Below are 24,413 nucleotides of genomic sequence, written 5' to 3'. Positions count from 1 at the left end.
AAGATGGCGCACCGCCCCATAATGCTAGGAGAGTTGGGAATGCCTCAGAGTATCTTACTCTGAGGGGAATGCTTATCGGAATTGTTCCCCAATCATGTTATTGCTAATAATGGCGACGTACGCTGGCCGGCGCGGTCACCTGACCTGTCTCCCTTGGACTATTTTTTGTGGGGAACAATGAAAAATGAAATTTACAAAACATTGCCAGCCGACCTTGATGAACTTCGTTATAGAATTGTGAGCACTCTCAGGAACAAGATAAGAAGAAGGGATGTGTCAAGAGCCATAGTAAATCTTAGGAAGAGAGTGGCACTGTGCTCAGAATTAGGAGGTGGGCTGGTGGGCAATTTGAACACATGTTATGTATTTTGTTCTAATTTTAATTATAATTTTCTTGCATAATGAAGGTTCAATTCTGTTCAGATGAAAATCGAATTTCTACTTCTCTGACAACGCTGCAACCAGACAGATGGATCAAACTGTCAAACATTTGTTCACAACAAATGAACGTTTTCTTTTTACAAAGCACTCTTCTCAAAAATTAAAAATTGTATTTTTAGGAAAAATGTGATACTGAACCACCATTGTGTGATATATCGTTGTAAAGAGAAAAAAAGACGTAATCTCAAAATGTGAAAATTCAAAATGGCGCCCGTAAGAAAAACTAAAGTTTTCACGCGTTTCTCCGTCATCTTGAAAGTTATTAAAAACAGGATGCCATATTTGAAACCTCCATTAAAAAGTGTCCGAATAATGTGTTAATTAGAAATATCTACTATGATTAGTTTATCATAAAAAAATTAAAAATGAAAATCAGAAATTTTCTTTTTTTTGCGATATCTTCAAAACTATTGAAGATATTTCAAATTTCTTTTCAGATTCTTGTTCGGCACGAAAATTGGCAGCTTTGTCCCCATTTAACCAACTTTCTATCTCTTAAGATAAGTGAGATCCCCATAGTGGCACTCGAAAAATGGACACCGTGTATACACTTTAAATAAAAGCAAAACTAACATCAGGGTTAAAATATGGTTTTGCACATGCTATAGCCATATAGTCCAGTAAGAATAGATCAAACCAGGTGTCAAATTCTTGACAGAATAGCTTCCTAGCTGAAACCAAAAATTGCCAACATATGTACGCACTTACAGACGGGAAAAATTTATTCTTTAAAAGTTGCTTAAAATGATCTAAAACGTCTTTACGCATGCATTTTGTTTGCTTTTATTAGAGGGACCTACCATCCAAATTTCGTTAAAATTGCTCCATAAATAAGAAAGTTGGATGTTGCACATGCGCAACACTATTTTTTGCGCATGCATTTTGTTAGCTTTTATTAAAAGGACCTACCATCTAAATTTCGTTAAAATTGTTCCATAAATAAGAAAGTTGCATTTCTGCGCATGCGCAACACGATTTTTGCGCATGCATTTTGTTTGCTTTTATTAGAGGGACCTACCATCCAATTTTCGTTAAAATTGCTCCATAAATAAGAAAGTTGGATGTTGCACATGCGCAACTCGATTTTTTGCGCATGCATTTTGTTTTCTTTTATTAGGAGGACCTACCATCCAAATTTCGTTTTAATTGTTCCATAAATAAGAAGATTGCATTTCTGCGCATGCGCAACACGATTTTTGCGCATGAATTTTGTTTGCTTTTATCACAGACAACAGTCTGTGCTTTTATTAAAGGGACTTACCATAGAAATTTCGTTTAAATTGCTTCAGAAACAAGATCGTTGCGTTTTGCACATATGCAACACAATTTTTTGACTTTGACAATTTTTTTCTCCGTTTTTTGATAATATAACCCGGCCCAATTTTTTGTAGGTTGTACACAGGAAAATAAGGTCTTCCAAATAATAGAATAAAAATTTTAGGTTGATGCCGTTACGGCGCTCCAAAATTTTTTTTCAAAAATCCGGCCCGTTATTTTTCTGTTCGGTATGCCTAAAACATATATACAAAATTTCAACAAAACCCGTCGAGCCGTTTTCTCAGAAAATTGCCAACAAACGTACGTACGTACATACAGACGGAAAAAAATTTTATTCTTTAAAAGTTGCTTAAAATGGTCTAAAACGTCGACATTTGATGAAATTTTGAAATGTTCAAAAAACGGCTATCGCAATAGCTACCTAGCACATGCTAGGAAGCTAAAAATGACAAATAGGGGAACTAAATCATGTATTACTAATTCCTTCGGAAATGTGTAGAAGAAGGTTCCCTGATTAACATATGATAAAGTCCCCCCGACTACCGGGTGTGCTAGAGGGGTGAGGGGGGAGATCGTGATTTTGGTGGTTACATTTTATAGTTTTTTACTTTACAATTCGAAAACGGTGCGTCCTAGAAAGACATTCTTTTCATATAAATACAAGCTCATTAAATTTGCTACAACTTTCTTAAAAAACCCACCGTTTTTAAGTTGTTGACCCACCAAGATTGAATTGTGTATTATACACATGAGTCATGACCGTACTAGCCAACTCGATCCGCATAGCGGGATTTACCCTCAACAGCGGTGGGGTTGGGTGAGAGGAGAGGATCGAATGCTCCACTCCATCAAGACTAGCGACTCGCCAGCACCGACCAATGTCCTAAGTTCCATCTTCTGCCGCTGCACAACTGGAACTTGATGGGGCCCTAAAGTCACTAAATATATCTATATCTAGTGACTTTAGGGCCCGAAGGGTGGGTGTCGTAAGACGGGCATCAACTGCACTTCAGCTTGTGGATGTGAAAGTGCGTAGTTTAACGGTTCACCGGTCCTCGAGAACGGCGATGAAGACGACACCATCGACACATTCACTTTTTCGGACAGCGAAAATTAGTCTTGCTTGGAAGGCACTGTTACACATTGTATAAAGGACGACCCACTTTCGAATTACTACCTCTCCTTTGTGCAGTTACGGTGAGGTTTCTTGGAGGGAAAAAACCAAAGGAAATCATGATGTAGGTATTGGTCATATACTACATTGATATGTATAATCCACATATGAAAATATTCAACCTTGGATAGTCAATAACATAAAAACGATGCGTTTTTTCATAATTACGGTACAACTCAAAGTTATAGCAAATTTAATAAGCTTTCATTTTTATGTACAAAATTTGTCGCTATAGCGTACCTTTTCCACGTTGTAAGCAAAAAACTATAAAAGGGGAGCTCTTACTCCCCTCCCCCCCTTTAGCACAGCTGGTAGTCGGGGGGACTTTACTTTATGTTGATTAGGGAAACGTTCCTTACACAATTCCGAAGGAACTGGTAATACATGAATTAGATCCTCTATTTTTCCTATTCTGACTGGGCTAATACCCAGGAGCTCGTTTGCTATATTTGTTTAATTTATTAGATCTGTAGTATATGCGTGAAGCCATACATGTTTTATATTTTATACACATGCATATACTACAGAATCTAATAAACGAACAATTCATCAACAATATTTATATTTTAGCTCTTTGTTTCCAATTTTGATATTAAATTTTAACTTTAATTTAAAATTTGTAACCGTGAATTATATTTATCAATTATCGTAGATTGTAGATACTTGCTTTCATTCCTTCTCCTCTTGACTAGGTAGTCTTTATATCATTATACAGGGTTCCTGATGTTAATTAGCAGGGCCGGATTTAGCATGGGACGATATGGCCCATAGCGGCAAATTTTTAGGGGCGGCAAAAAAAACTAAATTTGGGATTCTACAGTACACTATTATCTAGAACAAATTTAAAATTCCTTTCAAATTTCCCGTTCACCCGCAATTCGCGTTTGAAATATGAACTCCATCATCATCAGTAAGATCTTGTCGGGGGCTACCACATTTCCTTTGTCGGTACCCACTTCCGACGTCCCACTCAACCGGAACCGCAATTCGCATTTTGGTGGTTTTTGGTGGTTTTCGATTAAAAACCCCTCCGTAAAACAGTACTCAATGTTTGGGGCACTTCTTATTACTGGAGAGACGAGAAAGAGAGACCGCGATTCGAGCTTTACGAAACTGAAGTCTACTACCCCTATAGAACGCGCGCCTTGCAAAACGGTGCTAATTTTGCCCATACGAAAAAAAAACAAAAATCCGTCAGTGCATTTACAAGATCTTTCCGATGACACCAATCTAAAAACAATGGGACCAAAACTATAGAAGAAGATAGAAAAAAATTCACAGATTTCGCAATCCTTGCAACCATCGGAGACATTGGAAATGATAACCGTATAACCTATAAAGTCATAAATAATCCTACACACGGAATAATCTAGCCCTACTCGCTCGCAAGCTCGCTCGTGTCGCAAACGTAAACTTTCTAAATAATAAGCGGCGTAACATACTTGTAATACTATCACGGGCGATGTGCGAGGTTTTTAAATTCGAATTTAAAAAACCCCTGCGCACTGTTAAGTAAGTACCGTATCGACAGTATCCGCGACTTTTCCTGAATCTACCGATTGCAGTCGAGTACGGTACAATCAACACTAGACGCGACACCACTGTCTTTTTTTCTACTCGGCAAACCTGGTAAATTCATACCCATACACAACATACCTTAAAGGCCGCTTGACATGGAGCAATACAACGCGCAAGAACTTGCAGAAAGAAATTGCAAGATCAAATCCTTGCATGCAATAAGCATTGCATGGTATTTGACATGGTGCAATTCTATTTCAATTGCCACATGTCTGCCAACAGAAGAAACATATGGATTTGTAAGTAAGTAATGAGTGCGTCTCTCAGCATCATAGTTGCCGCCGCTGTATTTTACTAGGTTGGTGACACAAAAACAACTAGATTTATCCCTAGAATTGCACGATTCATGCAAGAAGAATAGCACCGGTCCTATAAAAATTGCATGCAAGTCTCTTGCAGCAATTGATCAGCTGGCTTTGAACTGCGCATGCCTTTCGCAATTTTTCTTGCAACTTGCATGCAATTGCAATTTTTATTGCTCCATGTCAAGCGGGCTTAAGCATTTCCAATGCTAAAAACTGAAAAAACACCACGTTAGTAAACCCACGCTCGGCGATGGCGCCGAGATGATAATTACACGGTCAGGATAAAATACACGTAGACTCCTCGTCTTTCTACCAGCGTTTTTCTATATGGACCCCAACCAAGGACGTTATTAACTTGATGGACCCTCATTTGCTGCCAGTCAGTCAGTCGGCCGGCCAAAATGAAAACAAAAGCTACCTTTTTACGAATAAATTTGCAAAAATTCGCTGAAAGGATTATATTTGTCTAAAAATTGTTTGTTTGTAATTTAATTAAATTGTACAGATATTATGCTTTGTTATAACACTATAATAATAAATCTCATTAATAAAATTAAAAAAATTTTACTACCAATTAAATCAACCTGATGTGCAAAATAGTATTATCACTTTTAGTAAAGTAAAAATATTGCATTATATCTAGAAACAAATTTCGGTCTGGGTATAAAGTGCTTTTAATTGGTTTGGGGGGGGGGGGGCATTTCGAGGGGCTCCTAGGCGCAAAATTTGTAAATGCGGTTCTGGTACTTTGATACATTCCTTTGGAGAGGTGATAGAATAAGAGGTAAAGGGTAGATTTAACCCTAATATTCATTATAGCAAACTCAATAGGTTTTGACAGATTATGATTTTTACTTTTTTTTAAGTAGATTGTATTAAAAATTAATTTTCAAACAATGTTATTTAACTTTTTGTTTTTTTGCTGCATTACTTGTCCAACACTATGGTATTTCGTTTGGAATAAAATAATATCCGAAAACATTTTGGAAAGTGTGAAAATTTCAAAGAAAAACTTGGAAAAAATAATTTTTAAAAATCTCATGTGGAAATCTCCTTAAATGTTTGTTGTAAGATTCGTACCCTGCTAGATAACTATGACAATGATTTTCTTTGAAATTTTTTCACGATCAAAATGCTTTTGGGCCTATTTTATTACAAACGAAAGACCATATGGTTGGATAAGTATTCCAGTAAAAAAGTAACCAAAAACGAAACTACATTTCTTGAAAATTAAAATTTAAGTTATTAATGCCCGTTTGCAACGACAAATTTAAGCGGCGCTTAGCTTAAGCATAGCTTAAAATCCATGGCAACCATTGTCTCAATAATCGTTGCCATGGATTTTAAGCTACACCGCTACATTTAAGCTAAGGTCCACTTAAATTTGTCGGTGCAAACCACGGTCCGTATACTAAACGGTTGCCTCAGTCACTGCAGTTTGTAGGCGCGGAGAGAGAGGAGAACTTCCCGCTTGTGACGTACTCTCGCCCGCCGTAGAATTTTCTGACGTTTCTGTATGCTTGTGCTTGACGTTTGTACCACGGCCATCGTACAGAGGTGTATTGTATGCGTCTCTCACCCTCATATGCTACATTTTTTTATTAATGTGTTATGTATTAATTTTCTTTCAAGGTATTGAATTATTGGTTACCTATAAATATAAATTAAACTGGGACCGTACCGTGTGTGCCCGCGAAACTTGTGCTTCATTAAGACTGTTAAAGATCCAAAGATTATGGTTATAATGTTGCCGAAATCGATAGCCATAGGAAAATTATAATAAACGTTATACAACTTCGAAGTTATATCCAAAGATTACTTGAAAAGTGCTTTTGCTGTTTATTTTAGTAATAGCCAAGTAAACTTAGCTTAAAAAAAAGCGATATGCTTACAATGAGTTTCTGGATAGCTATAAATAATTGCCTATACATGGTTTTACATTTAATTAGAGAAATGTAGAGTAGTGTCACGTCTGAATCTCACTAACAATGAGAAAGGAACTTCAAATTGCTTCATTATAATGTTACACAATGCCAAGAAAGGTTTCTCAGTTTTCCAGGAACTAAATGTCTGCAAATTCATATCTTTAAGGACTACCAAATCTATTTCCGATTGCTGGAAAAATGGATGTTGGTACACGCTGTAGTATATTTCTTTCTTTTCCAAAAGACACACAAAAAGATCTGAATGGGTCAAGAAAGGCTACAGGAAAGACAAGTTCAATCCTCCGTGTAGTTGCAGTTTGCACTTTTTGCCAATGGCACTCCATTGGAAATTAGATACATCTAGGGAAGAAAGAGTTAGGGCAAGCGATTACTAGAATCACTTCTTCAGGATCCAAATGACGTAACCACTCCATGAACACCTGAATTTTCAACACCAGGGCTATGCGTTCAAGATGTAAGGTGTACTTGTACATGGACAAGCAAGACATTAGAGCTAAAGCGCCAGAATGAACCTCCGGGGCCATACAGAAAGACATGAAAAAATCCAGCCGTTTAATAGTTCAGTCACAAACATCCTTGCAGAAGCATTTTATATATTGTAACGGAAACGCTCCAGACATGACGTCGCCTTTGGCGCTCTGGAATTTTCTAGACGCGCGATGGTGGGGATGTTTGCAGCGTGTCTGCTAAATGCGCGAATGTTCTGGACTTACATTGCTTGCGTGTATAAATGGTTGCGGACCGAACATCGCGGCAGTCTACTACCGAACGAGTACGTAAACATCGAGCGCGGAAATATAAATTGCGAAGTGTGAGTGATATAAATAATCGATATAAATTGTACGGATTTTATAGTGTTTTAGTTCTGTTTAATAAATATTGATATAAATCGAACCCGAATTTATAAATAACGTTACATTGGTGTCAGGTGGGATTAATTAAATTAATTAAAAGTAAGATTAAATTAAGTGCTTCTGCTTGTGTATGCCTGTAACAAGATCTGCTGCAGCTAAAATGGAAGAAACGATGCTCAATTTGCTCCAGCAAATCCAAAATGGCCAACAGGTGTTGCAACGAGAAAATGAAGAAAATTCTAGAAATATTCAAGAGAAGTTCGAGAAGTGGGAAGAAAATTCTAGAAAGATTAATGAAGAGAATTCTAGAAATATTCAAGAGAAGTTCGAGAAGTTGGAAGAAAATTCTAGAAATTTTGAAGAGAAGTTCGAGAAAATGGAAGAAAATTCTAGAAATATTCAAGAGAAGTTCGAGAAGTTGAAAGATTAATGAAGAAAATTCTAGAAATATTCAAGAGAAGTTCGAGAAGATAGAGGAAAATTCTAGAAAGATTATCGAAGAAGTCTCTAAATCAATTGAAGAAAAAGTTGAAGATAGTATTACGGAAGTTTCCAAAACATTTAAAGCAACATTCGTCGAGATTGAGCACAAGTATGAAGAGCTGCGCGAGCAATTCTTGCGACTGACTACGGAAGAGCGTACTAGTAGTGCCCCAGATGAATTACTGATGGACCGTCTTCTTGAGGTGCCACAGCCTACTCATTACAAGAAGGTCGACCCAGAAACAAATACAAGAGTAGAAGGCGACGTTCAGCAAGCCCGAGTAAAGCCACCTACTTTTGATGGTAAGATTCCTTGGACCACGTACGTTCGACAGTTTGAAGCAGCGGCTGCGGCAAATAAATGGACTCTTCAAGACAAAACTACAGCCCTGATTCTTGCTCTGAGAGGAGATGCTCTGGATGTGTTGCGGACCATCCCCGAGGATCAACAGAACTTCCAACAAATAGTAGCGCGACTCGAAATGCGATATGGCGATAAACACCTTCAGCAAGTTTACTATGCCCAAGTCAAGAACCGAATGCAGAAACCTGGAGAAAGTTTGCAGGAACTTGAAGCGGACATCGCTAGACTGATTCGATTGGCATACCCTACGGCACCGGAGAGCTTTCTTGATCAACTGACTGTACAAACATTTATCGATGCCGTTCGTGATGGAGATGCCCAGCAGGCTTTGAGACTGGCTAGGCACGACAAAATTGAGAAAGCTTTGGCCCATGCGTTAGAATTCGAAGCCGCCAAGAAAGCTAGTCATGGAAGTGCGCGAGTACGTATGGTGGAACCTCGCAGTGACAGCCGGGTAAGAACCATCGAAGAGGAAGGTGGCTTCTGAAAGTTTTGAAGAAAAGGTCAGTAAAGTAGTGGTAGAAAAGGTCAGTAAAGTAATGGAAGAAAAGGTCAATAAAGCAATACAGTCACTGGCAAAGAAACGTGAACCACGATGTTGGAATTGCGGCGAGATTGGACACGTTCGCCGCAACTGCCAGAAACCATTACAGCAGTCGGAAAACTAAGAAAGGTCGACAGGAAGGGGCTATCGTCGACCTGCAGAAACAAAGCCCCGATCTTCACTGTAAACATTACGTCGTCTGGAAAAGTTCTGAGTTTGTACATCGACGGCCGAGTTAATGAAGAAGACAGATCCTTGCTAGTAGACACAGGTGCAACAAGAACTATTGCAAGACCAGAGTTATTGAAGAATCATTCTCGGATCTCATCTTCGACCGTGCAGTTTAAAACAGCAACTGGTGAAAGAATAAAAACGCACGGAGAAATACAAATGTCTGTCACCATCGGAAAGACCACCATCAATCACCAGGTGCTAATTGCTGATATTTCTGATCAATTCATTTTGGGGATGGATCTTCTTAAGAAACTCGGAGCTGTGTTAGACGTGAAAAAGGGCGTGTTAAAGGTCGGCGATGAAGAACTCCCTTTCCATGAAGACAAAGAAGATGTCATCCGCCTGTTAACCACTCATGATGTCATTATACCCGGACTTAGTGAAAAAATTATAATGACCACTTTAGATGGATATTGTCGCCAGGGAAGCCTACGGATAGTCGAAGCACTAGACGAAAAGGAATTTCTAGTGGCTAGGGCTCTGGTAAAAGTTCAAAATGGCGTTCCGATTCGAATTATGAATTTGAAAGATAGTCCTGTTAAGCTAAGCAAACGAACTGCAGTTGGACAGTGTGTGCCCATCTCGGCTATTCGCTCTGTGAGATCGGAAAATCTATCTAAAGGAAAGTATCCAAGAGAGCTGATAGATATGGTCATTAAAAACACTCCAGATTTGGACAATAGACAACGACAAAAGGTGAAAAATATGCTTGTGGAATTCCGAGATGTGTTCGCGGTAAACGACCAGGACAAGGGCAAGACAAGCATAGTCACCCATAAAATAAATACTGGCAATTCCCAACCGATTAGACAACAGCCAAGGCGACTCCCCTTGGCTAAACGAGACGAAGCTGAGGAGATTATTAGAGACATGAGAAAACAAGGTGTCATCGAGCCATCGAATAGTCCTTGGTCATCACCGATAGTGCTTGTAAAGAAGAAGGATGGCTCCACAAGATTTTGCGTTGACTACCGTCTATTAAATTCGGTCACCAAGAAAGATAGCTATCCACTGCCAAGAATAGACGACACCTTGGACACTCTATCTGGAGCCCAATGGTTTTCCACACTCGACCTAAAGAGTGGTTATTGGCAAGTGGGGATGGAATCGACAGACCGAGAGAAGACCGCGTTTTCTATAGGCTCTGGACTTTGGCAATTCACAGTAATGCCTTTCGGATTGTGTAATGCCCCCGCGACGTTTGAGAGACTTATGGAGGCAGTTCTAAGGGGACTAACGTGGCAGACATGTCTGGTATATTTGGATGATGTAATTGTCGTAGGAAAAACTTTTGAAGAACACCTAAAGAACCTGAGAGAGGTGTTTGGACGATTACGAGAGGCCAATTTAAAACTAAGTCCCAAGAAATGCTTTATGTTCCAAAAAGAAGTTAAATATTTGGGGCACATCGTATCTCGTGATGGTGTTACAGCTGACCCAGAGAAGATTATAGCGATTCAAGAGTGGCCGATTCCTGAGAACAAGCACGAGATTCGAAGTTTCCTCGGTTTGTGCACCTATTATAGACGATTCGTGAAAGGATTTGCCAACATTGCCAAACCATTAATAAAGTTGACAGAAGAGGGCAATGAGTACGAATGGAGTGAAGACTGTCAAAGAGCTTTCGAACATCTCCGGCAAGCTCTTACTAGCGCACCTATCCTTGGCTACCCCAGAAATGAGGGAAAGTTTGTGCTAGATACCGATGCCAGTAACACCGCCATTGGAGCTGTTCTCTCTCAATTGCAAGACGGACAGGAAAGAGTCATTGCCTATTTCAGCAAAGTACTGTCGAAACCCGAGAGGAATTATTGTGTGACTAGGCGAGAGCTCCTGGGTGTGGTAAAGGCATGCGAACATTTCCATAAGTACCTTTACGGCCGCAAGTTCCTGATAAGGACAGATCATGCAGCGCTAAAGTGGCTCTTGCAGTTCCGAAACCCAGAAGGACAGGTGGCAAGATGGTTAGAACGTCTTCAGGAATATGACTACGACATTGAACACAGGGCTGGAAAAGTTCACAATAATGCAGACGCTTTGTCAAGAAGACCGTGCAAGGACAACTGCACACATTGTTCTAAAATAGAAGACAAGATTGGCCATCTGCGACGAACAACTGTAGAGAGTGAGGAGTGGAAGCCAAGCGAAATCAAAACGGCCCAAGAAAACGACCCAAGTATAAAAACTGTCCTGAATTGGATGCGCCACGGACAAAGACCAGACTGGCAAGACATTAGTGCCACAAGTCCTGAAGTAAAGAGTTATTGGGGCCAATGGAATAGCCTGACTCTGAAAGACAACCTGTTGTATAGGACCCTTGAAAGTGAAGATGGCACCGAATCGACGCTGCAATTAGTAGTACCTAGAAGCAAAGTGTCGGAAGTATTGCGAAAATTGCATGACGGCGCTTCCGGAGGACACTTTGGTATTACGAAAACGTTGCAAAGGGTACGTGAGCGATTCTATTGGGTCAACCGTAAAGAAGATGTCCGGCGATGGTGTCAAAAATGTGAGTTATGTGCTACTGGAAACGGACCAGTTTCCAAGAAGAAGGCACCCATGAGGCAGTATAACGTTGGTAGTCCGATGGAACGAGTTGCTATCGATATCGCAGGACCGTTTCCCGAGACAGATGGCGGAAATAAATATATCCTAGTCGCTATGGATTATTTCACAAAGTGGACTGAAGCTTACGCCATTCCAAACCAAGAGGCAGCAACAGTTGCAGAAGTGTTGGTAAAGGAGTTCTTTACACGTTTTGGTGTTCCTATAGAAATCCATTCAGACCAAGGAAGGAACTTTGAATCGGCTTTGTTCCAAGATGTTTGTCGATTGGTAGGAGCCAATAAAACCAGAACAACACCTTTGCATCCTCAGTCAGATGGAATGGTTGAGAGAATGAATCGAACGATGGGTAAATATCTTTCAAAAGTCGTGGCAGAACATCAGAAAAATTGGGACCAGTACCTCCACCTGTTCCTTATGGCATATCGATCAGCCGTCAACGAGACCACGGGTCAGACTCCTGCCTGCCTTATGTTGGGTCGTGAGCTACGCCTTCCATGTGATCTCGAGTTTGGGCGTAAACCCCATGAAGAATATGTCGCAGGTGAAAATTATGTTGACCAACTAAGGGTGAAGATGAACGACATTCACGACTTGGCTAGAAGTCATATTCAGATTGCCAGCGATCGCATGAAAAATCAATACAACCTCCGCTCGGCCAATGAAACTTTTGAAGCTGGAGATCTGGTATGGCTGCACAATCCACAGAGACGAAGGGGTCTTTCTCCCAAGCTACAAAGACAATGGGAAGGTCCGTATGAGGTGATCAAGAAATAAATGACGTGATATATCGTATCAGAATGAACCACCGAAAACCGAAAGTTGTCCACATTAATCGACTCGCACGATATGCCGGATCCAACAACAACGAAGAAGTTAGAGGTATTCGAGAAGAGGAACGCAGCTTTGGGATCGAGCCAAACTTTAACGATTTTATGTCAAATTACGCCCAGCGGAAGAAAGCTCGATTTGGCGTTACTCAGGAAATTTGTCAAAATATTTTTGAGCTTCCGATTAACGTTTCCATCGCCCATTGTGTCGCCGAAGACCTTCGCATGAGTAGAGGTATAGCTTCCGTATTCCGGAAAAGATTTGGAAGAATGAACGAGTTGTTAAAGCAAAGACCACGAGTGGGTAAAGTACTGCGCTTGGAAGATAGTCAACGCTCTTTGTTCTACTTGGTTTCAAAGAAAACGTCAGAAGGCAAACCCACCTATGAAAACCTCTGGTCTGCTTTAAAAAGCTTAAAGAAACTCATGGCATACTATGACATAAATAGCTTGGCGATCCCGAAGATTGGATGTGGTTTAGATGGGTTGGACTGGAAAATAGTGCGAACCATGATCGAAGTGATTTTTAGAAACACTAGCGTTCGAATTACAGTATGCTGCTTCAACCCACAGGGGACGACCCTCCGCAAAACTGTGGACTGTTACTTTTTCAAGAAAGGTGTTTGTCGAGCAGGCTCTGACTGCAGATTCCGACACGAGGCATTAAAAAGTAATACTAACGCAGTTTCTGAACGAGACGTCCAGAATTAAGAAGGGGGCAGTGTAACAGAAATGCTCCAGAATTCTCTGGAATTTTCTACGCGCGCGATAGTGGAATTTGTAGGAACATTCGAGAATGTACTGGACTTACATTGCTTGCGTGTATAAATGGTTGCGGACCGAACATCGGGGGAGGCTACTATCGAACGAGATCGAGTGCGAACGAAACATAGAGCGCGAAAAGCTGATATAAATTTCGAAGTGTGTGATATAAATAATCGATATAAATTGTACGGATTTTATAGTGTTTTAGTTTTGTTTAATAAATATTGATATAAATCGAACCCGAATTTTATAAATAACGTTACAATATTTTTCTGATTTTTAGTCAATATAATTATTGTCACTGCTGCGGTGTTATTATTTTGCTGGACAGTACAAAGTCAAAGAACCCTGTTTGTACCAAGATTTTAAGATAAAGGATAAGAGATTGTGTAAACCAGGAGGGTAAAAACGTAACGACAACCGCAAAAGCTAGTCGGCGGCACAAGCATATTTATCCATTAAGTAGAAATTTTAAAGCCGAATTTCGTCGACGAATTACCAAATCGCAATATAGTTGTACGAATTAAAGAAGATCAGCGTAGTGATCAAAGTGCGTGAGGATATACTGACGTGGTCTTGAAACGTAAGGAGCGAATAAATTTATTTTGAATTCGTATAGCATTGTATGCGGTTAAATTATTGTGCATAACGCAAAACGTGGCAATGACGGCATACTTGCGTGTACGTTCGAAAATCGACAGTTAAATCCAAAGATCACACTTTGCTCAATCGAACTTGTTCTGTGTTGAATAGGTCTTTCTAAAGGCCATACCAATATACATAACCAGAGGATGTTAAACGTAAACTGTTTATGGTACAAAAGGTTGTATTGAAACGTTCCAGGTAAGCTTTTTCATTTTATTTTCAACACTTATTTTAGGGCTGGATTTTAGAGAAAGCAAATCTATCGTGTTTATTACACATTCACATGTGTTCGAAAATGTTCAAAACAGATGTTGAAAATAAATTACCTAAACCCAAATTGAACGGTACAAAGAACTGCTTAAAAAATTAAACATTAAATCATAATGACAATACTGAGAACGATGGCACCTTCAATAGCATGACAAGCAAGGCAAATTAAATAAAAAAATAAGTAGCTACTTTTCGTTTTTGGGAAAGTACTATAAAATGTAAATATTTGTAAGTGCCCTAACAACCAATAGTCGTGAGAGTGAGTTCGCTGGGAATGTTTTATGGATCAAAAGTGTAAAAAATTTGCATACTAGTTTATCGAAGCGTAACTGAAATTTAAATGAGCAGTATAAAAGTGCGAAAAGTTGACTTTATCGTTCTCTTTCTTCAATATGACACCATCAAAGATTAGGTGTTTAAGAAGTTTGTTACCCTTGACAGCGAAAGCGGGAGTAAGAAGTTTATGTAATAAAATAATTTGTTCCAAAGCAACTAATGCAGACGTCCAGAAATTGGCACTCAGCGATTACGTTTGGAAAGACTTGGATAAATGGTCGGACAAGACTGCATTGGTACGAAAAGAACCTTATTCGAATTACCTGAGTTAAAATAAACCAATTTTTAAGGAATGCGCAGAAACTGGACGAAACTATTCGTACGAAGACGTTTACAAGAAATCGAACAAAGTAGCGAACTTTTTGGCAAATTTGAAAGGACTAAACAAGGAAGATGTAATCGCAACGATTCTTCCTAATGTTCCCGAATACGCGATTATTGTACTTGGTGCAGCACAAGCGGGGTTGAAAATAACTCCCCTAAATCCCGAATATACAAAAGGTAAGTTGGAGACTGCTTTGAACAAAATAACTCACCTGTTCTCGAAATCCAGAAGAAATAAATCACTGCCTCGCGATTTCAAAACCGAGGATAATTTTTACGTTAACAGACTTATGGCCGAACGTGTCCAGCGCTGTCAGTGCATTTCCCAAAGTACCAATTGTTGTTATGAATCACCGAAATGTATGTGACACTATGAAAAGTTACATCTTCGTAAAAATATTTTTAGGAGGTAATGGATATTCCTTCCGGGGCTATTAAACTAAGTGAAGTTCTTCAAAACACATATCCAGCAAAAAGGCAAACACACGGCTGGAATGATGTAATTTATCTACCATATTCCAGTGGAACAACTGGATTATTTAAGTGCATAGAATTAACCAATGAAAATATGGTTTCAAGTATACACCATCATACTGTTCCAGAATTTAAAATGCAAACACCTACCAATGGTATGTTTAACGTTCATCTGCTAAAGTTTTCTTATGCAAATTTGTACAGCGACCAACCAAGACGTTTTCCCTGCAATCCTACCGATGTACCACATTTATGGCATTCACACCATTCTTCTAAACATGTCATTGGGATGCAAAGCAATTACAGTGCCCAAGTTTACAACGAAAACGTTTATAGGCATTTTAGAAAACACCAGACCGACACACTGCTATCTGGTGCCTCCTTTAGGTTAGGGTTTTCTTACGCCCTCATTCCCATTACTCCCATCTTACACTTTCAGTACAACTGTTGGTAAAGGAACCACGTATAAAACCTGAATACTTAACACGAATGAGGTCAATTCAAGTAGGTGCCGCTCCATTGGGCATTAACGACGTACGAAGTTTGAACGAAAAAACCAAAGGTAAAGTTCACATCCTTCAAGGGTACGGCTTGACGGAGACAACAGGCGCAACACATTGGCAAACACCACACATCGCAGGCGGTGTGAAAATGGGAGGTTGTGGCCTAAGCTACCCCACCATGGAGTGCAAAATTAAAAACGAGCAAGGCGAAATGCTTGGTAGTAATGAAAAGGGTACCGTTTTTCTTCGTGGTTCGCAGGTCTTTAAAGGTTACCTTAATAATCCCGAAGCCACCCAGTCGGCATTAAGCTCAGCAGGCTGGCTAAATACGGGCGATATAGGCTATCACGACGAAGATGGCCATTTATTCATTACTGATAGATCAAAGGAGATGATAAAGGTAAGCACGTTGGGCTGCACTTCATTATAGATACTTGGGTTTAGGTTAAAGGGCTTCAAGTGGCCCCGGCCGAGATCGAAGACATATTGCGAAGTCATCCCGATGTTGATGAGGCTGCAGTTGTAGGGTTACCGCATGACCGGTTTGGGGAAGTTCCAATAGCGTTCATTGTGACTAGGTCTACGAAACGCATCGATCTAAAAAGTATTGACGAGTTCGTCGCCAGTAAAGTTGCGAAGCATAAACGCTTACTAGGAGGCATTGTCGTCACTGACTATATACCAAAGACCGCTTCTGGGAAAATTTTGCGAAGATATCTCAAGCGATTACCTTCGGAAAGAAAATATGAAACGATCTGAAGACCATTGGCTTCCAAAACTTCGAGACCAATCGATCATTCGCCAAATACTTCGATGAAATTTAAACAATCTGGTAAATGAGCAATGCTAAGCAATCAAAGCATCTAAGAGATATTTTTCAATTGATGTAATTTACATCTTTTTTTAACAAATTATAATTATAAGTAAAATATTAAATTTTATTTATTTCCAAAAAATATGTGCTATGCCTAGTGAATTTAACGTTACACACGTTTCATTATGACGTTCATAAACGAACTCGTATCATTAATAACTATTAAATCATTCGTTAAATAAGTAAATGTATCTGTAATTGATCTTAACATTTAAATTAATTAAGAGCGCTTTTTTTGAGACCACTCATCTCATTTAATGAGCTACCGCTAATTACACTTACTTAATTTGCCGGATAATATTTCTAAATTCATAATTCTAATTAACACCTATCGTCTCTCAGGTCGGATGAAGGTCTTGTATCAAACTGGTACCGGCGTACACCTGCATGGCCTTCCAAGTTTAATGCTCGTTTTAAATTAAAAATTAACCTATAAACCTAAAATCATGATAATTACTGAACGGAGCTGAAATTCTAAAATATTAATTCCTCGTCGTCTTCGCTAATTGAAATATCTTGACCGGAACGGTTGCAAACGGTGAATTAATTACAGCTTTTGTTTACGCGGTAACGACGACTGTAGAAATTAAATCAATTACCTTTACCGTCTCTTTTCAACTAGAACCAGCATAAATACTTTCGGCACGACACTTTTCGTAACGAAGTGTCCGACTTAAAATGCTTCTAGATACCGAGTGTTCGTCTACAGAGTGATCACTAAAACTGGTAACTTCAAGTCGGAAAACGGATGCTTCGTTACAAAATTGTCGGTACCTGTTTGTCGATTTCTAAGTGTTTAAAACTATACGTAATAAAAACCGCTAGAAAAAGTATTACATAAGAAAATATTCAGATTTAATTCTTCACGGAAGGAAACGTCCTGAACGATGTGTATGTTGATTGAAAGAAAGTCAATGGAAAAACGATGCTGCATGGAAGTCGCTAGAAAAGCGAGACTCTTTACAATGCAGCAAGTGATCCTGACAATTGGATATTGTAGAAACGGAGAATTTGATGTTGCAGCTTTATCATGAAAGAAAAGGGACGCCAAGACAAAAGGCACGTGTGAGAGATGCCTCAGAGAGAATTGGATATCACCTTGAAGTTGGGAGTAACTCATGAGGTCGCTGCTCGGTATTTTAAAACAGCGCATCGTTTAGCTTTTGGCACTAGAGCAAACGCAACAGGACCTAGAGAACCTTTTGTAGGTAGATTTCTTTCTGCCATTTTGTTCCAATATGGCGGGAAGATGTCTGGATCCGACACTTGAATACACCGTCGTATAAAAAGTTACCAATTAAGGCAGGCCGCAGTTGTTAAATTGAAAATTGTATGTCTTTCCCCAGATACCTTCCCACCCAGTTGTATTGCATTCCAATGTTATCACTGGGCTGGTCCTTCGCGAGTTAAGGAACACATGTTCATTTTACGGAGATATGGATTTCACAATATTCCTTTCTCATTCCGACCTTTATTTCAATAAATACGTATTACCGCAGATCTACCATCTTTGCGTGCTAAAAATAATTCCATCAAAATTCAGAAGTTTTAAATATTTAATTTAAATTACGTATGTACAGTCTCTTGTAAAAGTAATGTCCCTCGGATACCTACCACTGTAGCATAGGCAACCAACATCCCAGCCGCCTAGTCCAAGTTGGATTTGCGGGTGTGCGAGGTAGCTATCTAATGCGGTTCATTTTCAGCAGATATTCCCATTTAGCCAAACTAAATACTAGTTAGTAGAATAAAAGTGAATGCCATCGATTTATTAGCTCAAAGGATCTGCGCTGCATATCCTTGGCTTGGTGCAGTAAACATTTTTACATTTCTTACAATTGGTTTGGTGCGTTTTAAATTTGCAAATAGTTTAGCTAGAGACTATTAAGACAAAATAATGGCCTTTCACTTTTTAATTTTTTGAGTAGGTTTTCTTCTAACGAAATAAAGGTGACATTCTTGTCCTTTAATGACATTGAAATTCCAGTGTCATTAATAATTACTTGCGAGTAGGTCTCCTCATGGAATGCGATTAATTGCCCTACAAGTGCACTGTGCAACAATACCTTTCTTTTGTAACTAGCATCAGAAATTAAATGATATGCATTTGTGATACTTGGTCGTGGTTGATTTAATATCGAATTTAGTTTAGGAGAGCTTTTACGTTGCATATTTTTGAGTAGGTAGGCATATTATAAGGATATTTAGTCCAGGTTATAGGTATATTTTTTGACAAAAAAATTAGTTACCAGTTAAACCGGCTTTTTCATGCAGGTGAAATGATTAGAAATTAGGGAAAAATAATTAAAACAGCTGAATTTTTCCGCGGGTGTCATCCCGGGGTTTGAAAGGAGTGGGAGGTGGTAGTTACAAAAGGAACGGCATTGTCGCGCTTCCAGTGCAGATAATCGCATTCCATTAGGAGGCCCGAGTAATTAATAATGAGACATCAATTTCAATGTCAGTATAAAACGACAAAATCATCACATTTATTTTGTTAGAAGAAAATCTACTCGAAAAAATTAAAAGTAAAAGGTCATTATTTTAGCTAAACTATTTCCAAATTTAAAACGCACCAAACCAATTGAAAGAAATGTAAAAATTTCTATTGTATTAAACCAAGGATAGATTAAAGCAGCGCAGATCTTTTGAGCTAATAAATGCCATTCATTTTCATTCTACTAACTTATTTTTAGTTTGGCAAAGTGGGAATACCTGCTGAAAACGAACCGCATTAGATACCTACCTACCTCCCACACCCGCAAATCCAACTTGAACTAGTCGGCTGGGATGTTGGTTGCCTATGCTACAGTGGTAGGTATCCGAGGGACATTACTTTTACAAGAGACTGTACCTATATACCCAACTAGCAAAATTTATTTTATAAAGGTTATGAGAAATGCTATACAGCATATCTTATAGAAAGCCGAAAATTGTATACGGCGGGTAAATAATACTATACAACGGTTACACAACCAAAAAGGGCCCTAGTTTATAAAACAGTTTAGTAATTTAGGGAGTTCTTCTAGTAAACTACAAAACTCTTACACAATAGCCTTATGTAATGTTTATAAAATTGTCGTATAAGTATATCTTCAAGAATACTTATACAACATATTACATGAGTACCTACTATGGGACTGCTATAAAAAGGCATTGTATAAGTAGTGTTTCTATACTGCGGTTTAAGTGTATTTTACGAACATTAAAAAGGATTTTATAAGTTTGTTATAACGCAGACGGCATCGCTTATGCAATCAATTAGTATTGTACTGTTGAAATTTGAAATAGGTATAAATAAATAATAATGGAAATTTCTTATGTTCGTGTTAGTTAACGGTACAAACAAAATATAAGTGACTCCATTATTTTCGAGTTCCGCCATGCGTTAGAGTGATTAAGTGCAGCATCATTTGAAAATATTCATTTCTGATATACGTCAATTAAGACAAATTTTTCTGACAATATACGTATATATTATTGATGAAAAATTAATGCGCCTCAGTTTAGTAGACTATTATGTGAATCATGAATACACGAAAAAAAAAATTTTTCCCTTTTAAATGTATTTTCAATTTAAACAAAAAATGTGTTCGTTTCATTTGTGAAATTCTACGTCTATATTTCTATTAAATGCATTCTTTATTGCTATTTTTACGTTTTCATGCGAATTTTGCATAATGGCGGCGATATATGAACGGTGATTGGCTTAATAAATATGGCGCGATTGTAATACAATGACTTTGTCTAATTAGAAACGTTATACAATGATTCTGCTTTGTTCCGAGCAGTATACAATATTCAAGTCCTATAATGTTGAGTTACAACGACGCCATAGAATGGTTTTTAAAATCGGACAAGAAGCTGATCGTTGATAAATTCTGGAAGTTGCCAGATTCATACTATGTTCCGATATCATTTTAATTTTACATGCATAAACCAGTTGAGATGTATCTGAAACCGCTCATTAAGCAAAAATATTGAAATATATCATAGTTAAAGCACAGTCTAGATACAAGACTGTAGTTAAAGCTTCTAAAGAGAATTGTTCACAATAGGTACATAATAAATTGCTTTGTATTAATTTTTTGTATGATGGCAACTATGTGTATTCAATGGCCATATTACATTAAAGCGCGTTGGAAAACTCTTTAATAGAACAGATGTATCGCTTAGCGTATGTGTTGTGCTGCACTAAACAACTATTCAGTTATATTATGTTTCAATTATCTGCAGTATAAAATTCCATCCATGTGATTGGCCAAAATTCGCACTTTGAACTTTTATATATGGGAAGCCCGTCAATGTTCACTTTTAGGGAAATGGATTCTATATGAGAATAGTTTTCCAAACAAATTATTAAATTTGGCGTAAGACCATTGTGCCAGTAAGTTTCATTTTCAAGTGTTACCAGATTATCTACTTTTATGGGAGTATTTAGAAATGTCCTTGGATCCTTAGGAAGAAGGTTAGGAATAGCTTGGTTCCATATTTTAAAAAGCTCTCTTAATCCAGAATGAGTAATGTTGAAAGACGTTGCCCATATTTTAAGTTTTTCCTTTATTTTAATCTTCTTGTCAATTTCAGAAAGCGAAGGTAAGAAATTTTCCTCATCGGTATCCATCATGTATTCATTGACTTCGTTAGCACTATTAAGGTCGCATTCCTTTTCTGTACCTTGTTGGATTTCAGTTTGCGGTTCAATATTACTGCAGGAGGAAGTTGTAGGTACTACCGATAAACCTTCTACTTCTAAGTTAGCCTCGGAAAGGTAACTGCAATGCTGTAGAATTCTGTGGTATTTCTTTTTGGCTAATCTTTTAAAGTGCCCACTCTTTTTAATTTTTTTCCACTTAGACACAGCCGATTCCATTTTCTAAAAGTTACTAAGATAATAGTTCCATAGAAATGTTGTGTTATATGGCAGAGTTTTCGATAACTACATTTTCATTGTAGAAGTTCTGCATAAGGGAGTAAACTGTTGTAGTTATATGCTAACTATGAAATAGTTTTGTGTATATTGTATAATGTTTTTCCTCGTGTTTTTCAGTCTACAGTTGTATTATTTAGCATAAAGACCTTCAATATAACTTCTTATACAACTTCTATTACAACTATATTATAACGCAGAAATGAAAGGTATTAGAATAGCTATACAACTGCATTATAATGTTTATACAATTCTTTTAAAATGTAGTTATTGTTAATTATAGGGCGACAATTATAAATAAGGATGACACAGGATTTACTTAAGTAAGTATATTGTAAGTGACGGCTTGCTTACATGTCATGACAATTGTATGTGTAGGTCATTAGTCAACTAGCGCTAACTAATGTATCGTCAATTGTGGCTACAGCCACGTCTAATACTAATTCCGTAACATCTCCCTTTGGAAGTTACAAGTCTAATTTATTAGGTACCTTAATTTGTCTGCCTGAGCGAGTAGTTACATTAAGGTTCGGAGTCGAACCATTGTCATTAGCAGGTTCATTATTAACATTATCAAAATTACTATAAATACAGTAATTATTACAATCATTGCAATTATTATCTATATTATAATCGGTATTAAGATCTAAATGTGTGTTATTCGATTTACCATATTCTGGATTACAATTGGATTTGTAAAATTTCTTTATGTGAACCCTATTTCGTCTATAATGCATCCCATCCCTAGATTGAATGATGTAGCTTTTTGGCTCAGGACCAACCTGCGTTATTTTTCCTTGTATCCATTTCTTATCTGATGGAATCTTCTTAAACAATACATCGTCTTCAGTCATTAATTCTGGTAGTTTGGTTGCTCCTCGATTGTAAACGTCTTTCATCCTCTTGTTTCTATCTTCGACCCAATTTTCATAACGATTTACATCTATTGGTTTCGGTAGAAGCAAATCTGCATGAACTGGCAGGGAACATCTAAGACGGCGAGACATCAGGAGTTGAGCAGGACTGTTCTTGCTGTCGTTTGGTGTATTCCTATACTGTAATAATGTTAGATAGGGATCTCCATTAGACTCGATAGTTTTCATTAGCATTCTCTTGATAGTTCCGATTGCTCGTTCGACTTGACCGTTGGACTGTGAGTGATACGGGCTTGTCGTGATGTGTTGAATGTCCCACTCTTTGATAAAATTGGCAAATTCTACGGCGTTAAAAGGAGGTCCATTGTCTGAAATTAGTGTGACAGGTATTCCTTGTCGACTAAATATGGATTTCAGCTCATTGATGACTATTTTTGCGTTTGTGCCATTCCTAAGTACTGATAATTCAATAAATTTAGAGAAATAATCTATACAAATAAGATATTTATTTCCCTTTAATTCCATGAAGTCAACACCTACTTTGTTCCATGGTATTGCTTTAATTTCGTGTGGCAATAAAGGTTCCTTTGAGTTGTTATTACTGTATTCCTGACACGCTACACATGTCGTTACAATATTTCGCACGTCATTTGACATACTAGGCCAGAATAATGCATTCTTAGCATAATCAAGGCATTTACGTAGACCAAAATGACCTGTATGAATTTTAGTTAGCATTTTTGACCTAAGAGCTTTTGGAACCACTAAGTTATTTCCTTTGAACACTAGCCCATCAAGTACATTAATTTCCTCTTGAAATTTGTAATATGGTTTAGTCTCTGGGGGAAGATTACTCTTGGCTAGGGGCCAACCTGTTTGACAAAGTTTTACGATGGTTTGCAATTCCTCGTCATTTTGAGTTTCCTTTCGAAAGGACTCTAATGTTTCAGGTGACACTTCTAAACATGACTTGAGTATATTTATGTGTAACGTGATATCTTCTTGTAAATCTACAATGGAGTCTGACAAAGGCGATCTGGATAATGTGTCCGAAATATACATTTCTTTACCAGGTTTGTACATGACATTGAGATCATAGCACTGAATTTTGAGCATAAACCTTTGTAGTCTTTGTGGCACTTTGTGTAATGCTTTTATGAATAAAGGCACTAATGGTTTATGATCCGTATGGACCGTGATTTTGTGACCAAAGATAAATTGGTGGAACTTTAGACAACCGTGAACAATCGCTAGCAGCTCCTTTTCAATTTGAGCATAATTAGTTTGAGCTTCGGTAAGACAGGCTGACGAGTAGGCAATTGGATTTGATCCATGTAGTATAACGGCTCCTACTGCATTTTGTGAAGCGTCACATGACAAAATTAATTCTTTAGTCTGGTCAAAGTAAGTTCGAACTGGGGCTTTTGTAATTAAGGTTTTTAATTTGTTAAATGTAGCTGTATGATTTGTGTCCCAATTCCATATAACATTCTTTTTTAGAAGAATTCTCAACTGCTGTGTTTCTTCAGAAAAATTTTTGATGTATGCTGACAAATATGTAAGCATTCCCAAGAATCTTTGTAGTTCTTGTGAATTTTTTGGTTGACTCATGTCTACAATAGCTTTAATTTTATTCGGATCTGGTGTCATGCCTTCCTTTGAGAACACATGACCCATGTACGTGACTTTATTAAGACAAAACTGAGACTTATTTAAATTAAATTTTAAATTTATTTCCTTAGCGCGCTTAAGCATCTGCTCCAATATCTCATGATGTTTTTCTTTAGTTGGTGCGTGAATTAGCAGATCATCAAAGTAGAC

General features: G+C 38.0%; 1 protein-coding gene across 2 annotated transcripts; it reads left to right on the top strand.

Moving 5' to 3' along the window:
* Positions 1–14,048: 14,048 nt before the first annotated feature.
* On the top strand, positions 14,049–16,844 carry LOC116165041 (4-coumarate--CoA ligase 1-like). Of its 2 annotated transcripts, none has more exons than XM_031479310.1 (8): positions 14,049–14,184; positions 14,242–14,848; positions 14,903–15,113; positions 15,166–15,296; positions 15,343–15,565; positions 15,615–15,797; positions 15,850–16,313; positions 16,358–16,844. In XM_031479310.1, the coding sequence occupies exons 2-8, from the start codon at positions 14,669–14,671 to the stop codon at positions 16,670–16,672; spliced, it is 1,707 nt and encodes a 568-aa protein (XP_031335170.1). In that variant the 5' UTR covers positions 14,049–14,184; positions 14,242–14,668; the 3' UTR covers positions 16,673–16,844. The 2 variants fall into 2 exon arrangements, with proteins under 2 accessions (XP_031335170.1, XP_031335171.1); XM_031479311.1 differs by having other exon boundaries at positions 14,072–14,204; positions 14,255–14,848.
* Positions 16,845–24,413: the final 7,569 nt, after the last annotated feature.

Source organism: Photinus pyralis, unplaced genomic scaffold, assembly GCF_008802855.1.
Source record: "Photinus pyralis isolate 1611_PpyrPB1 unplaced genomic scaffold, Ppyr1.3 Ppyr1.4_LG2, whole genome shotgun sequence".
Classification (NCBI taxonomy): domain Eukaryota; kingdom Metazoa; phylum Arthropoda; class Insecta; order Coleoptera; family Lampyridae; genus Photinus; species Photinus pyralis.
The sequence above is the reverse complement of the archived record's forward strand: the minus strand, read 5'-3'. Positions and strand labels throughout refer to the sequence as shown.

Bases quoted from the DNA above. Each gene is read 5' to 3' on its own strand.
- LOC116165041 (XM_031479310.1), top strand. From the start codon at position 14,669: ATGACACCATCAAAGATTAGGTGTTTAAGAAGTTTGTTACCCTTGACA. The intron at 14,849-14,902 runs GTACGAAAAGAA...CCAATTTTTAAG, and splicing joins GGTCGGACAAGACTGCATTG to GAATGCGCAGAAACTGGACG. The intron at 16,314-16,357 runs GTAAGCACGTTG...ACTTGGGTTTAG, and splicing joins GATCAAAGGAGATGATAAAG to GTTAAAGGGCTTCAAGTGGC.